Genomic DNA, 14,342 nt, shown 5'->3' on the forward strand with positions numbered 1-14,342 from the left:
GAGACTGATGGAGCAAGGCTACACCAAACACCTGTGCTGCTCTGGGCTGGCAGGGAGCAGCTGGGGCAGCCTGTTCAGCCTGCTGATGAGAATCTGCTGCCCTGCTGCTCACGCCAGCTTTGTAGCACAAGTGCTGGCTGGAGCAGAGGGTGGGGAGGCTTGGAGTTCAGCTCTGGGGGGCTTTCTTCCACTCTCTGAGTTGGGGTCTGTGTCTCTTTCACTTGGCTTGGACACTGCCCTTTGCCACTTGCTGCTTTGTTTGCTGAGTGTGTTCTGCTGCCTTGGTTTGCTTTGCTTGCTCAGAAGGTGCTGTACATTGAGTTACTTTGCATTAAACTCTCCTTGTCTCAACCCACAGGGCTCTGGTTTCCTTCTCTCTCTCCCCTTGAGCTCACTCTGTCTCAAAGCAGGGCAGTACCCAGCGCCAAGGCAGATGTTCACCCCCAGGAGGTCAGCCAGAGCTCACCTTGCCCTGTGCTGGAGACTGTTCTCAGCGTAGCTGCACTCAGCGGAGTAGCCTTCCCCATCGGGAGCCTTCCAGCCCATGGCACACTCCTGCTGCTGCGTGTCTGAGGGGCAGCCAGCACTGAGCACACCTTGCACTCACCCACAGCTGAAGGCCTTCATCTCCATAAGGTCTCCATCCCAGCCCTCTAAGCCAGCCTGGAGGCAGCGACCCAACGCCAGCAGCCTGTGCTTACTCTCCAGCACGTGGGGCTTTTGCACTGGCCACAGATCACTGCCTCTCAGGAGCTCACTTCTTCCTCCAGCTGTACAGGGCTGCTGAGAGGCTCTCTGCCAGCTGCAGGCACTCTGCAACCAGGGCCCACAGCCACCTTTCTTCTCCTCCTCCCCTTGCTCTCCACTCCATCCAAGCAGCTGCTGGCAGCTCTCTTCCCACAGACCATCTGATTGCAGCCTCCACCCCAGTGTCCAGGCCAGAAGCAGATCTCTCCTTCACAAAATAGGGAGGCCTAAAAACGCCTCCAGCACAAGGACAGCCTGGAGAGGACAAAATCATTTAGCTTGGAAGAGACCTGTAAGGGCATCAAGTCCAACCATTGACACTGCCAAGCCACCACTGAAAGCTGTCCCTGTGTAGCACAGCCACACCTCTTGTAAATGCCATCCAGGCTGCTGAGCCAACACTTCCCTGGGCAGCCTGTTCCAGTGCTTGGGAACGCCTCCAGGGAAGGAAGTTTCCCTAACAACCCACCCAAAGCTCTCCTAGGGCACTTGGAAGCCATTTCCCCTTGTCCTATCACTTGCTACGTGGGAACAGAGACCAACACCCACCTCACTGCAGCTTGCTTTGAGGTGCTGCAGAGGATGCTCAGGGCTGCCCTCAGCCTCCTTTGCTCCCAGCTAAACAAGCCCAGCTCCTTCAGCCACTGCTCCCAGGCCTTGTTCTCCAGCCCCACTGCCAGCTCCTGGCCTCTCTCTGGGCACACTCCAGTACCTCAGTGTCTGCACTGCAGAGGGGTCCCAAACTCAACCCAGCATTCCAGCTGCAGCCTCCCTCCTTGTCTCAGCTCTAGTTTAAACTTCCCAGAGACTCCAAGAGAGTTAACAGAGCCAAGAACAATTTATAGGAAGCCTTTCCCTCTTCCCCCTTCTTTCCCAAAGCAAAGGAGTTAGCCATGGAGAGAGGAGAGCTCAGCACCCCCAAATCAACAATCTCACTGCACTCTGGCAGGGGAAAGAAGAAAATGTTAACAGTCAAAGAAAGGTGTTAGAGGCAGGGAAGTTACAGAAGGTGTAGGGAAGGGAGAAGAAGGCACAGACCCTGTGAACACAGCCAGATCTGATGGCAGTGGCTTTGTCTGCCCCCTGGGCTGCAGCCAAGTGGTGACACAGAGCAGCAGGAGCAGGGTGGTGATGCTGCTGAGCAGGCAGGCAAGAGAGAGAGAGAGGAAGAGGAAGCTCCTCTGGTCTCACACGGGCAGTGGGAGTGGGCCAAGCACCACACCTGGCAGTGTGCAGACTCACCCCAGGGAGGGGTCAGGAGGACCTGGGGTCAGGGCCAAGACCACTCCCCAGGAGGGGTTACCCTTTACACTGGTGCTGAGTGCAGAGGGACAATCACTGCCCATGTCCTGCTGGCCACACCAGCTGTGATCCAGGCCAGGCAGCCCCTGGGCTTCTGCCCCCCGGCACACTGCAGGCTCCTGCTCAGCTGCTGGCAAGCAATGCCCCCAGGTGCTTCTGCTCCCTGCCCAAGAGACCAACAGTCCCATCTGCAGCCCCCAGCAGCAGCAGGTTGCCCTTGTGATTGAAAGCTGTGCAGTGAATAGCAATGGGCTCAGGCTCCAGGGAGAACTGCAGCTGGAAAGGAAAGGATCTGCAGGGCAGGGAGGAAAGGCAGCAGCCAGCAGCAAGAATTCCTCTGGCAGCAGCAGCTCTGATGACCACAAACTTCAAAGCTGGCTGCTGCTGTGACACTAAATCAACAACTCCCCTCAGCCAAGCCACAGCTTCCTTGGCTGTGGCTGCAAGGCTGCAAAAACACCTGGCAGGGAATCAGCTTGAGGGCATTGCTTCCTCCTCCATGTCAGGGGCAGCATTCCCTGAGGACAGAGGTGAGGCATGGGATGAGGATTCCCTGACACAACCTGACCTATCTGAACTGAAGCAATGGAGAAGATGCTTCAGTGCACTGAGCACATTCCCAGTCACAAAGTGCACAGGCAGGACAGAAACAAGGCTATGGACTGTGAAAAACCCTGCCAAAACCCAACCCCCCTAAACCCAGCTGCTGCTTCACTCTTCTGTTTTACCTCCCATGTGGTACAAGGGAGAGGAGGAACACGAAGGGTGTGGAGAAGAGATTCAGCCTCCCTTAGGAAGAGGCTCCTGCACATTGAGACAGAAGAGACTCCTGCTCAGAAAGGAGGAAATAAGCCCAGCAAGTCCCTGCTGCTTCCTTGTTTTAGTGTCGCACAGCAGCAGTTTCCCAGGAGTTTGGTTCATGCTTTTGCCACCAGAGCTTACTGCTGAGATGTCCACATGGGAGATGGGGCTGGGAGCTGCTGCAGAGCAGACACAGGAGGCACCACTTGGGCTGCAGGCAAGCGAGAGGCTCCTGAGCCACAGCAAACAGTCTGCACTGCCTCTCTCCAACAGCTGCCTCAAGCACAGCACTCAGCTGTGGGCTCTGCCATGAAGACCCTGCAAGAGAGGGGCACTGTCGAGGAGAGCAGGATGCCTGTGCTTAGATTCTGAGTGTGCCTCGTTGAACCCAGCAGCTGCACACTGCTCAGGCAGGGACTGGCCTCTTGGGTGCAGGCCAGAGAGTCCTGCAGCTGCAGGAACAGAGCAGGAGCACTGAGACTGGAGCTACCTTTGCTCAGTCAGACCCAGTGTCTGTGTGTAAAGCTGCACACTCCAGAGGTACCTGGGCATGGCCTCATCAGTGCTGATTGCACAGAGACTCCTCTTGGCTGCTGTGTCACACGGACCAAGCGCCCTGACCCTGCTGCCAGGCAGGAGCTGGAGAGCAGCAAGGAGCAGATGGGAGCAGTGTGAGTGAGGAGTACAATGATGCTCTCCCACAGCCACTCATGCCAGAGCAAATGTCTTCCCTGCTGGTGCATTGGATTAAACATCACTCCATGAGGGCACACCCTGACCTCCTGCGTGTCTGACGCTGAGCAGGACTGCCCCAGAGCTACAGATGACAGAGTAAAAGCACTGCTGTCCAGTGAGAGCAAGACCTGATTGGCTCAGCATTATAGGATGCAAAACATATTCAGTGGTTCACTATCTACAGCAGCAGTGAAAGAGTAACAGAGATTTAAGGTTCTCAGTTTAAGACAACCCCAGTAGGCAGCACCTCCTTTCATCCAGGGGGGCTGGAATCATTCCAGAGGGCTCACCCATGCTTTGTCACACGTAAAACCATGCAGGGACACTTTCTTACAGAGACAAAAGCAAGCCAGATCCTTCTCACTTCAGACCCTGATTTACTGCTGAAGCCCCACAGAGCTCAGAAAGAGGAATCTGTCAGCAAGCAGGAAAGGAGCTCCACCAAGCAGAGGAAGCATCAGAACACCTGAGCGGACAACTGCCTGTAGAAGAGCAAAAGGAAGAGACAAGCTGCAGCAGCAGCTCTTCAGAGGTGGCATTTGGGGTCAGCAGCAGCACATTGTCAGTGCCAGAATGTGAAGAGCATTCCCTTGGTTGCAGGTTTGCCTTCTCACACAGCTCTGTCAAGGGAAAGCATGGAACAAAGAGCAGTTCTAGGGAGGCTCATGAAGATGACCAGAGGGCTGGAGCACCTCCCCTATGGGGGCAGCTTCAGAGAGTTGGGGCTGTGCAGCCTGGAGAAGAGAAGGCTTCAGGGAGACCTTACAGCAGCCTTCCAGTCCCTGGAGGGGACTACAGGAGAGCTGGGGAGGGACTTTCTACAAGGGCTTGTAGTGATGGGGTAAGAGGGAATGGATTGAAGCTGGCAGAGAGGAGATTTTCACTGGATCTTAGGAAGAAATCCTTTACAGTGAGGATGGTGAGACACTGGAACAGGACCTCGTGGATGCCCCCTCCCTGGAGGTGTTTAAGGCCAGGGTGGATGAGGCCTTGAGCAGCCTGCTCTAGGGTACAGTGTCCCTGCCCACAGCAGGAGGGTTGGAGCTGGATGCTCCTGAAGCTCCCTCCCAGCCTGAACCATTCTGTGATTCACAGAGTGTGTAAGTGAAGGCTCTCTCCAGTGCCAGAGCTGCAGGAAGAGTGCTGCAGGCAACATCTGCACTGCCAGGATCCCCAAGCAAGCCTCGAGCTCCTTCTGCACACAGCTGCCCCCAGCTGGTGAAGTGCCAGCCCAGAGCTGGTCACGGAGCCCTCTGCACAGCTGCATGAGCAGAGTGCCAGCAGCACATCCCTGCTCCTCAGCCCTGCTCTCCTTACCCTGCCTCAGGGGGCAAGTAAAGCTGCACAGCTCCCTGCTGCAGGGTTCCATGGGCTCTTGTGCTCTGCCTGCCTCTACAAGTGGCTGCCTGAAGAGAGGCACTTAAGGGAGCTGCTTCTGTCCTCCAGCCGCACCCACACTGCAGCCTGGCAGCTTCTGGCTCAGGGCAGCCACTGCTGAGTTCCTTGCTCAAGACTACCCAGAGCACACTTTGCCCCTCCAGGCTTGGGCTGCCCATGTGCCACTGAGGTGGAACTGTTGCCCTGAGCTTACCTACAGTGCAGCTGCCTAGAAGGTGCTGTGCCACATGCGGCAGCAGGGCCCCGACCATCTGCGGTGCCTCTGCACCTCCCCGGGCAGGCTGCTCCTCAGCCCCTCAGGCTTGGCCCATCCCAGAGACAGCAGCGGAGATCTGGACACGCAGGAAGCTTTAGCTTGCAGGATGGGGTTAAGAGACCAGACTTTGATCCCCCCACCCACATCCAAGCTGGCCACCCTCTGTCCAGAGCCATTGACCCTATGTGCAGAAGGAAACCAATTGGGTACTTTCCTCCCTGAAGCTCTTGGATGCAAGGAGACATCCCAGGCACCCTTCCTCTCCTGGCCACAGGCCAACTGCCTCTGCAGGAGTTAGAGCTCCCTGGCAGCCTCTTCAGTGCACAGTAAGTGGCACAAGGAAGCTCACCGAGCTGCACATGCCAAGCACAGTGCCCTTAAGCAGTACCACCCTGCAGCCCTGGGGAGTTTCTCTCTGGCTGGCATCTGCCCCTCACAGGAACCTCTGCCCACTCTTCCTGCACAAGCTGCAGGGTGTGAGTCTAAGGATGCATGGTTAATGTTTGCTTCCCTCTGTGTGGTACAGCCATAGGCTTGCACAGACAGCAGTAACAGAGGCAGAGCTGGAGCTGCACAAAGTCTCAGGGGTAACAAAGAGAGCACAGAAATAACATCCAGCGTGGGTAAAGAACGTCCTACATGGGGAATTTGGATGCAGCATGGAGCTGCAGAGCAGGGAAGGGAAGAGAAGGGTACAAAAGTGAGCTAGAAAACCTCAACATGACTCCAGAGTTCTTTGGGTTCTACGGTGAGGAAGAAGATAGCATCGACACTAGCCCCATACTTCTCCCAGCAGAGGGCTCCAGAGGATGACAGCTCACAACACATTACCCCTCCCCTGCACCAGGAGGAAGCCTCTGCAATGAGACTGCTGAGCACAGAGGCTCAGTGAGACCTGTAGGAGCAGCGGGAGGGAAGCCAGGAGAAGGATGTGAGTGAAACACAGCTGCAGCATCCTGAACTGCATCATGCTGGGGTTAGTCTTTTCCTTCATATTAGGTGCTAGGAGGAAGAAGTTCTTTGCAGTGAGAGTGGTGAGGATGAGCTCTTGGGACAGAGGTTTGGGTAGAGGCAGAGCAGCTCCCAAAGGGCAGCTGAGGGTCAGAGCTGCCCTGCGGTGCAGTCTGGGTGGCAGCAACTTCCTCGTGACAGCTGGAGGAAAAGGAGCACAGAGCTGGTTCTGCTTCACTGAGATTGGTTTATTTTCACCTGCCAGCAGACTGCAGATGCCAAACCCAAGGCCATTGTGTGATTGGTTTCTAAATAGAGATTTCTGAGCAGTGTGGAATGCGAAGTGAACTCTTCTCACCAGCCTAAGGGCTCCCACGGGCATCCCTCAAGCCTGGCACGGTGGGGCAGTACTGGCTGTGGTTGAGAAGGTTCCTGAGGAACTGGAGAGAACAGAGTTCTGCTGTGGAGATCCCCTCAGGAGTGAGGCCACAGTCAGGGCCAGCTTCTGGGAAGGAAGTGCAGCAGCTTCCTTTTAAGGCAGCAGGCTGAAACAAGCACAGCACTTTGGAGCGTCCCAGCTCACCTCACGCTTGACCTGTGACTGCTGCTAGGGGAGCTGTTGGTGCTCCTGCTCTGTGTGCTCCAGCTGCACCACAAGACACCAAGGGCTGCAGAGCAGTTCAGGCCACAGTGGAGCCAGGTGAGCCTCTCCTCAACACACACACAAGAAGATACATTGCTTCAGGAAGCACTCCCAGGAAGGAAGGACTGCAGATGAGTTCAGTGGAAATTGGCTACTCAGAAGTGCCCTCCTTTGCCACCCACAGACACGAGGCCTTACCAGCCCAAACACTCCATCCAAGCTCTCCTCCTGCAGCACACACATGCAGGAGCCCTGCTCTTTCCCCTCTCCTTTCCCATTCTTCCTCCATGAGACACGCTGATGATGGTCCCCTGCTTACCCCACACCTGTCCTCCCCTGGTGCTCCATCCTCAGAGAGGCTGTGAGCGTCTGAAGCCAGAGGACACCTGCACAAGGTCCCTAGGCAGGAGAAGAGCAGGGCATGTTGCATCCTGCCCAGCCTCCAGCCACAATCTGCCCTGCCTCAACGCCTGGAGGAGAGCAGGGCAACTACCTGCCAAAGAGGCAGCCAGAGGTGTGGAAGGAGCCTCCAGAGCAAGGCGGTCAGTGGTGCCAAGGGTAAGCCTTAGACCAGAGCTTGATGGCAGCTTGTTGGCAGCTTTGGCACTCCAGGAGGGATGCTGAGCAGCAGAGACCAAGGCCCTGCAGGGAGGAAAACACAAAGCTCCTCGAGAAAGCCTGAGCAGCACTTCTGCCATAGCTGCACAATCAGGGAATCAGCTCTGGCCAGGAGATGCCCCACTCCAAAAGCAACCTTCTGAAGCGCTGTCTGCATTGCTCTGAGCACTGCAGAGAAGGGCAGAGAGAGGGAGGTGTGCGAAAGCAGAGCCAGGGTGTGTGGCCATCTGCCACACTGCTCAGGAGACAGGAGATGGGAAGCAGATCAGACACCTCTCTAGGAGGACAGTGGCTTGAGGGAGGAGTGCTGTGGCATGATGGAGCAGGCCCAATGTGGCAGTCATCCTGGCTGCCCCAGCACAGCAGGAGCACAATGTGAGATAAGGATGTTGATGGAAAGAAGGCTGCTTGTGGCAGCAAAACAACCTCCCCTGCAGTGCTGAGGGCAGCTAAGGAGCTGGGCAATCACCAGCCCCAAGCCATACACCCTTTTCCTTCCTGAGTGACAGAAAAGTGAGTGATGTGAGGCCAAACTGCAGGACTGCCCCTCTGGAGGGGCCTCCTGCCAGTGCTGGAACAGAGCTCTCGCCTCAGCGGCCTCTGCTCCTACCTCAGTTTCCCAGCCAGCAGCCCCAGTGCTGGACGAGTGCCATACCCAGCCCCAAGCTGGGCAGGCTGCAAGGCTTCCATCCCCACCATAGCTGCTGTGCAAGCCACCTGAACCGCCTCAGAGCAGATCCTTGTCCTTCTCCATGCTACAGCAGTTCCATTCACACAGGGCACGCAGGGAAGCACCTCCCCACTGCCATCTGCCTGATGGCTCCATCCACTGAGCTGTCTCTTAGGGCTTCCTTCCACACTTCCTTCCACCTGCCCTGTGCTCTTGGATGTGGGTGCAATATTATGGGCTCACAGCCTGTGTACCACTGGGAGGTTTCCAGACCATGCCTAAATGTGAAATCACCAGGTGGGACTCTGAGAACAGCTTCAAGGGTCTATGCCCCACCCCTATCACCCCCAACACACACCTCTGTAACAGATCCACCTCCAAGGCTGCTTCTAGAACCAGAACGATGGCTCTCATCTGGCCAGGAGGGCTAAAGCAGGAGGACTTTTGCCCCTCAGGTCACTCCTGGCTTCAGAGGTTTCTTGTTGCCTAAGCACTGTGTCTGCAGGTGAAGGGGAACACAGAAGCAGCTGGGTCTGGGAAGCAGAAAGAGGGCAAATGCTCAGTGTGAGAAAGGTGAAGTGGTGAGCTCTGACAAGGTGGAGTCAGCATGAGGACCATCAGTCACCTCCACAGCAGTGTCCATACCAAACAAACGCTTCTCAGCCCCCACAGACACCCAAGACAGTGCAGCAGCAGAGTTTTCTGGGGGAGCTTAAGCCATGCAGTTGTTCAGCTCAGCTGGCACAGGCAGGAGAGGAAAGTGCAAAGCTGCCTCCAGCAGCAGTGCCTGGGCTCGGCTCGGCTCCTTGCTCCTATTTAGATGATGTGCTGCCGGGAGGAGCATGGGACCAGGCTCCCATAGCCCTCAGAAGCGAACCAGAAAGCAGGTGGAGGGGAGGTGGTGCCAGAGCCTAAGCTGCAGGGCAGCTGGCAGCAGCCACAGAGCGACTGGGCTCAGCTGGGCGGCACCTTGGCCCTCTCCAGCATCTGTCACCTCGCACCTAGCCAGATGGGCAGCTCCTAAGTGTCCTCCACTGGGTCACCCACCTCTGTGATGCTGCTGGCGCTGGGGGGGAGCTGCCAGGAGAAGCAGTGCTGCAGGGTGCCAGTGGCAGGGAGGCAGCAGGTCCCATGCCGGCTGTGAGATGCTTTGGCCATGTGGCAGCTCCTGCCCACTCTGGTCTGTGCTGCTGGCTGGTCTCTGGTTGCCAGCAGTCCTTAGCCTGGCATGACGCAGCCTTTCTCCCCCACTGCAGCTTTCCTCGCAGCCGATCTGCCAGCAGGGGAGAGAGAGATCCAGGGCAGGAGTGAGTAGCCTGAAAGCAAAGCGCCAAGCCCAAGCTGCCTTCCTTTCCCAGCGCTCCTGCACGGCCTTAGTCCCGCGGCAGCCAGGGAGGGGGCTGCAGTAGAGCCAAGTCTTCTGGAGGGCTCTTCAGGGCAGGAGGAAAGGCCAATTCTGTCACTGCTTTGCGTTCAGCCTGCTGACTGCAGCGAGTGCGGGAGCTCTGCAGACGTTCACCCCTGCAGAGGCCAGGCCCCGTGCTGGAGGCGCATGCCTTGGCCTCCCAGCCTCTGCCTTTGCCCAGGCACTCAGGTGCCAGCTGGCTGCTACGGGACAGGCACGGCCCCGGGCAGGGAAGGTGCTCACCTGCCTCCAAGCCAGCAGAAGGAAGGGCCATGCGGTCCCAGCAGCACAGAAGGTCCCTGAGAGCCCAGTCTCTGCCTCGGACTCCTAAGGAGGCTCTCTCTGCTCAAGAGACAAGACACAGACCTCTGTCATGGTGAAGTCAGTGCTTCTGGCAGTGCTCCCCTAAAGGTGGCAGGGAATTAACGTGGCTGAGGCAGGAGCTACAAAAAATGGAATTATTTTATTTTCCTGGAACCTCTCTGTGATTTTTTCTGAATGTTTACAATTTTGCTGAGCCCAAATTAAATCAGGTCCTGTGATGATGCATCCTTTCCTGGGAAGACATTCCACTCTGGAACTACCCTGCATAAGCTGCGCCATGGTGTCGTGGAGGCAGGGAATTAATGTGGCAGAGGCAGGAATTACAAGAAATAGAATTGTTCTATTTTCCTGGAACCCTGCCCCCAAAACCATAGGCAAAAATTAGTGTAGTTTAGTAACAGATTCAGTTCAATCAGGAGTCTCTTCCAGAGACATATTTCAGATCAATGTAGCCATTTAGGAAGTCGGGCGATGGAAAAGGCTAAGCTCTAAGCACAGCTTCACCCCACTGTCAGTCAGGCTGAGCAGAAGATTAAGGGAGAAGCTTACTCACGGAGGTGAGATAGGCACTCAGCAGTGATCCCTTACTGGGTTCCTCTGCAGGAGCAACCTTCTGCCGGTGCAGGCAGTGCCCAGGAACAGAGATCCACACCGCAGAAGCCCTTAGGCGAGTGGCAGAGCTGCCAGACTTGGAAATGTCTCCAGCACTTCTTCCCAAAGGGGATGGTCGTGGAACAGTGCTGCCTTCCCAGTGGCAAGGGAGAGCCAAAACTGCGAGGGTCCCCCAGTCTGGGAGGCAGCCAGGAAGTTGGTTACTGAGAGGGTCTGAGAGGGAGTGGTCCAGACACCGCCGGCTCGCTCTCAAAGGACCCCAGGCTTGCCAAGCCTGCTGGTTTGCACAGGAGGGTGCCAAAGTGGGGAGAACCATCCAAAAGCAGGGACGGGATCAAACCAAGAGCCGCACAAGAGGTAGGAGCTGTCCAAAAGCAGGGACAGTGCAGTCAGGACAGGAACCTGTCCTGCCAGGCACTCTGTTAGGGCAGAAGCTCTTTCAAGACCAGAACTCTCCAGGCAGGAACCCTCGAGGCAGAACCCTTGTTCTGTTTATCCTCTCTCTAGACAAAGTGTCCACTCCCATTTATCCAGGCGCGAGAGCACAGCCAACCACCAGCCTGACTGCGGCGCGGGCTGCCTGCCACAGGGGTCAGCCCCCCTGCAGAAGGGCACTTCTGCTGCCCCACTTCAAGCCTGCAGGCTGGGAGGTGGGGGGGAAGAAGGTTTTGGCACCTTTCTTCTCCCATTCAAACCCACAGAGCGAGAGGGAGAAGAGAGGAATTTGGGGTAACTCTGGACATGGTATCACACAGGCCTCTCTATGACATCACAGAATTACTTCTGTGATGTCACACACCCCTCTCTATTATGTCACACAATCCCCTTCATGATGTAACACAGCACTCTCCATGGCATTAGAGAATCCCATCAATGACATCACACAGATTTCTCCATAGCATTACAGAATCCCTTCTATGTCACACAACCCTCTCTGTGATGTCACACAATCCCCACTGTGATGTCAGACAGCCTGTTCTATGATGTCACATACAGCCCCATCCATGACGTCACACAATCTCCACTACAACATCAAACAGCCCTCTCCATGTCACATGTCACATAGCCAGCTCTATGATCATAGTCACTCAATCCCATCCATGACATCACATGACCCCCTCTATAACCCCTTCTATCATGTCACACAATCACTTCTATGATGTCACAAAATCCTTTCTCTGATGTCTCAGAGCCGTCTCTAGGAGCAGATGTTGATCTGTTGGAAGGTAGGAGAGCCCTGCAGGGGGACCTGGACAGGCTGGATGGGCAGAGGCCAATGGGATGAGATTTAAGAAGGCCAAGTGCTGGGTTCGACACTTTGGCCACAACAATCCAAGCAGCACTACAGGCTGGGGACAGAGCATCACAGTGTCACAGTACCACCAAGGTTGGAAGAGACCTCATAGATCATCAAGTCCAACCCTTTGCCACAGAGCTCAAGGCCAGACCATGGCACCAAGTGCCACGTCCAGTCCTGCCTTGAACAGCCCCAGGGACAGCGACTCCACCACCTCCCCGGGCAGCCCATTCCAGTGTCCAATGACTCTCTCAGTGAAGAACTTTCTCCTCACCTCAAGTCTAAATCTCCCCTGGCGTAGCTTGAGGCTGTGTCCTCTTGTTCTGGTGTTGTCCACCTGAGAGAAGAGAGCAACCTCCTCCTGGCTACAACCACCCTTCAGGTAGTTGTAGACAGCAATGAGGTCTCCCCTGAGCCTCTTCTTCTCCAGGCTAACCAATCCCAGCTCCCTCACCCTCTCCTCATAGGGCTTGTGCTCGAGGCTGAGAGCAGCCAGGAAGAAAGGGAGCTGGGGGTACTGGTAGATAGTAGCTGCACATGAGCCAGCAGTGTGCCCAGGTGGCCAAGAGAGCCAAAGGCATCCTGGCCTGGATCAGGAGGAGTGTGGCCAGCAGGATGAGGGAGGTTATTCTTCCTCTGTACTCAACACTGATCAGGCCACACCTTGAGTACTGTGTCCAGTTTTGGGCTCCTCAATTCAAGAGAGATGTTGAGGTACTGGAACGAGTCCAGAGAAGGGCAACGAAGCAAGTGAAAGGCCTGGAACACAAAGCCTGTGAGGAGAGGTTGAGGGAGCTGGGAGTGTGCAGCCTGGAGAAGAGGAGGCTCAGGGGTGACTTCATTGCTGCCTACAACTACCTGAAGGGAGGCTGTAGCCAGGTGGGGGTTGGTCTCTTCTCCCAGGCAACCAGCAGCAGAACAAGGGGACACAGTCTCAAGTTGTGCCAGGGGAAGCAGAGGCTGGATGTTAGGAGGAAGTATTCACAGAGAGTGACTGGCATTGGAATGGGCTGCCCAGGGGAGGTGGTGGAGGCACCGTCCCTGGAGGTGTTCAAGGAAAGCCTGGATTAGTGCCATGGTGTAGTTGATTGGACAGGGCTGATAGGTTGGACTGGATGATCTTGGAGATCTCTTCCAACCTGGGTGATTCTATGATTCCCTACTGTCACACAATCCCCAGTGTCACATCACGCAGGCCTCTCTATGATGTCACACAATCTCCTATACGATGTCACACAGCCCTCTCCATGGTGTCCCTGAATCCCTTCTGTACCATAACTCAGCCCTCTCTATAATCTCACACAGTCTCCTCTATGATGTCACACAATCCCCTCTATTACATCACAGGATAAGTGAGGCTGAAGGATGTGATTGGTGTTGAAATGGATGCAATGTATCATAGGGGGCAGCAGGGGGCAGGATGTGCCTCAGCCAATCAGTTCCTGTCGCTAGCTGCAAGAGTGCACACAGCCAAGGGAGCAGCGCAGGGCCTGGAGGTCACTCAAGGGACAGGGGAGGAAGACTCAACCTTCATCCTGCCGACCACCAGAAAAAGGGACAGGAAGAGCCCAGAGTTACACCAGGCAGGTGCACAAATGCTCTGCCTCTGCCAAGAGCTGCTCTGCACAGTTCCAGGAAGGGTTATGCATATCCATGGGGCTCATTGGTTATGGACAGCTCAGTCACACCAAAGGGTAAGTGCCAGCACTGGGGGCATGCGAGTTGGGGGGCACAGACTCCCCTCATACCCAGCGCTGTTTGCCTGCTACCCCACAAGAGAAGCCCTCCCTGACTCTTGCACGCTGGCAGGGACAGCTCAGTACCAGCACATTGGCACATCTATAGCAAGTGTGGGGGCTCGGCTGGGATTCCTTTTCGGCAGGGACCCTGCTGGCTGCTGCTCAGGGAGGCCACACACCCACCTCTGATGGTGGCCCGAGGCGGGAGAACAGGGACACCTCGGCAAAGAGGACACCCAGTGAGGGAACAGGCAAAGCAAAGACAAAGAGTCCCCAGGGACAGGGCAGTAAAACTGCCCATAATTGCTGTGCCCCAAGAGCCAGGCAGGAGCACAGGGCTGGGCAGTGCTGCCTGGCTGCGTGGAGGGAGGGAGCTCGAATGAAGTGCGCTTGAGATGCAACCCAGTGGCCAACGAGCGCAGGTCCCTTTAAACCTCCACTCTGTGTCCCCCGAGGGGCAGGGCAGGTAAAAGGACGAAGCAGAAGCTGGGACCTCACTGGGGTCGCAGGCAGGAGCGGTTAGTGGGCAGGACCTCGGGAGCAATGGGGCAGGGCTGCAGTAAGCGAGCAGGTCCCAGGCAAAGCAGGAGCCAGGAGTTAATAGCAGAGAGTCCCCAGGACAGTCCCCTAGGGATAATGGTAAGGAACCAGAGGGAGGTAGAATGTGCTAGAGATAAGAGTAAGGAGAAGACGATAGGATTTTGTGTGCTAAAATGGAGCACAGGAAAGATCAGAGCAGCAAAAGTGCACTGCCACCAGATGGCTCATCTGAAGGGTGGCTCTGCAGGCTCCCAGTAGCTCTGGCACCAGTACGGAGCCTTTCCACCAGGGAGAAAGTGACTCT

General features: G+C 56.1%; 1 protein-coding gene and 1 long non-coding RNA gene across 2 annotated transcripts; both read right to left on the reverse strand.

Moving 5' to 3' along the window:
* Positions 1–2,172: 2,172 nt before the first annotated feature.
* On the reverse strand, positions 2,173–7,181 carry LOC135174367 (WD repeat-containing protein 91-like). The gene is made up of 6 exons (XM_064141637.1): positions 7,153–7,181; positions 5,286–5,420; positions 4,765–4,780; positions 3,395–3,489; positions 2,908–3,082; positions 2,173–2,325 (listed from the first exon to the last, which is right to left on the reverse strand). Exons 1-6 carry the CDS (start codon positions 7,179–7,181, stop codon positions 2,173–2,175), a joined length of 603 nt encoding a protein of 200 aa, XP_063997707.1.
* Positions 7,182–7,931: 750 nt separating this feature from the next.
* Positions 7,932–9,865, reverse strand: LOC135174364 (uncharacterized). The gene is made up of 3 exons (XR_010301863.1): positions 9,770–9,865; positions 9,169–9,394; positions 7,932–8,654 (listed from the first exon to the last, which is right to left on the reverse strand). It is a non-coding gene; the product is annotated as an uncharacterized LOC135174364 (long non-coding RNA).
* Between the last annotated feature and the right edge of the window lie 4,477 nt (positions 9,866–14,342).

The sequence above is a fragment of the Pogoniulus pusillus genome, unplaced genomic scaffold, assembly GCF_015220805.1.
Source record: "Pogoniulus pusillus isolate bPogPus1 unplaced genomic scaffold, bPogPus1.pri scaffold_62_arrow_ctg1, whole genome shotgun sequence".
Taxonomy (NCBI): Eukaryota; Metazoa; Chordata; class Aves; order Piciformes; family Lybiidae; genus Pogoniulus; species Pogoniulus pusillus.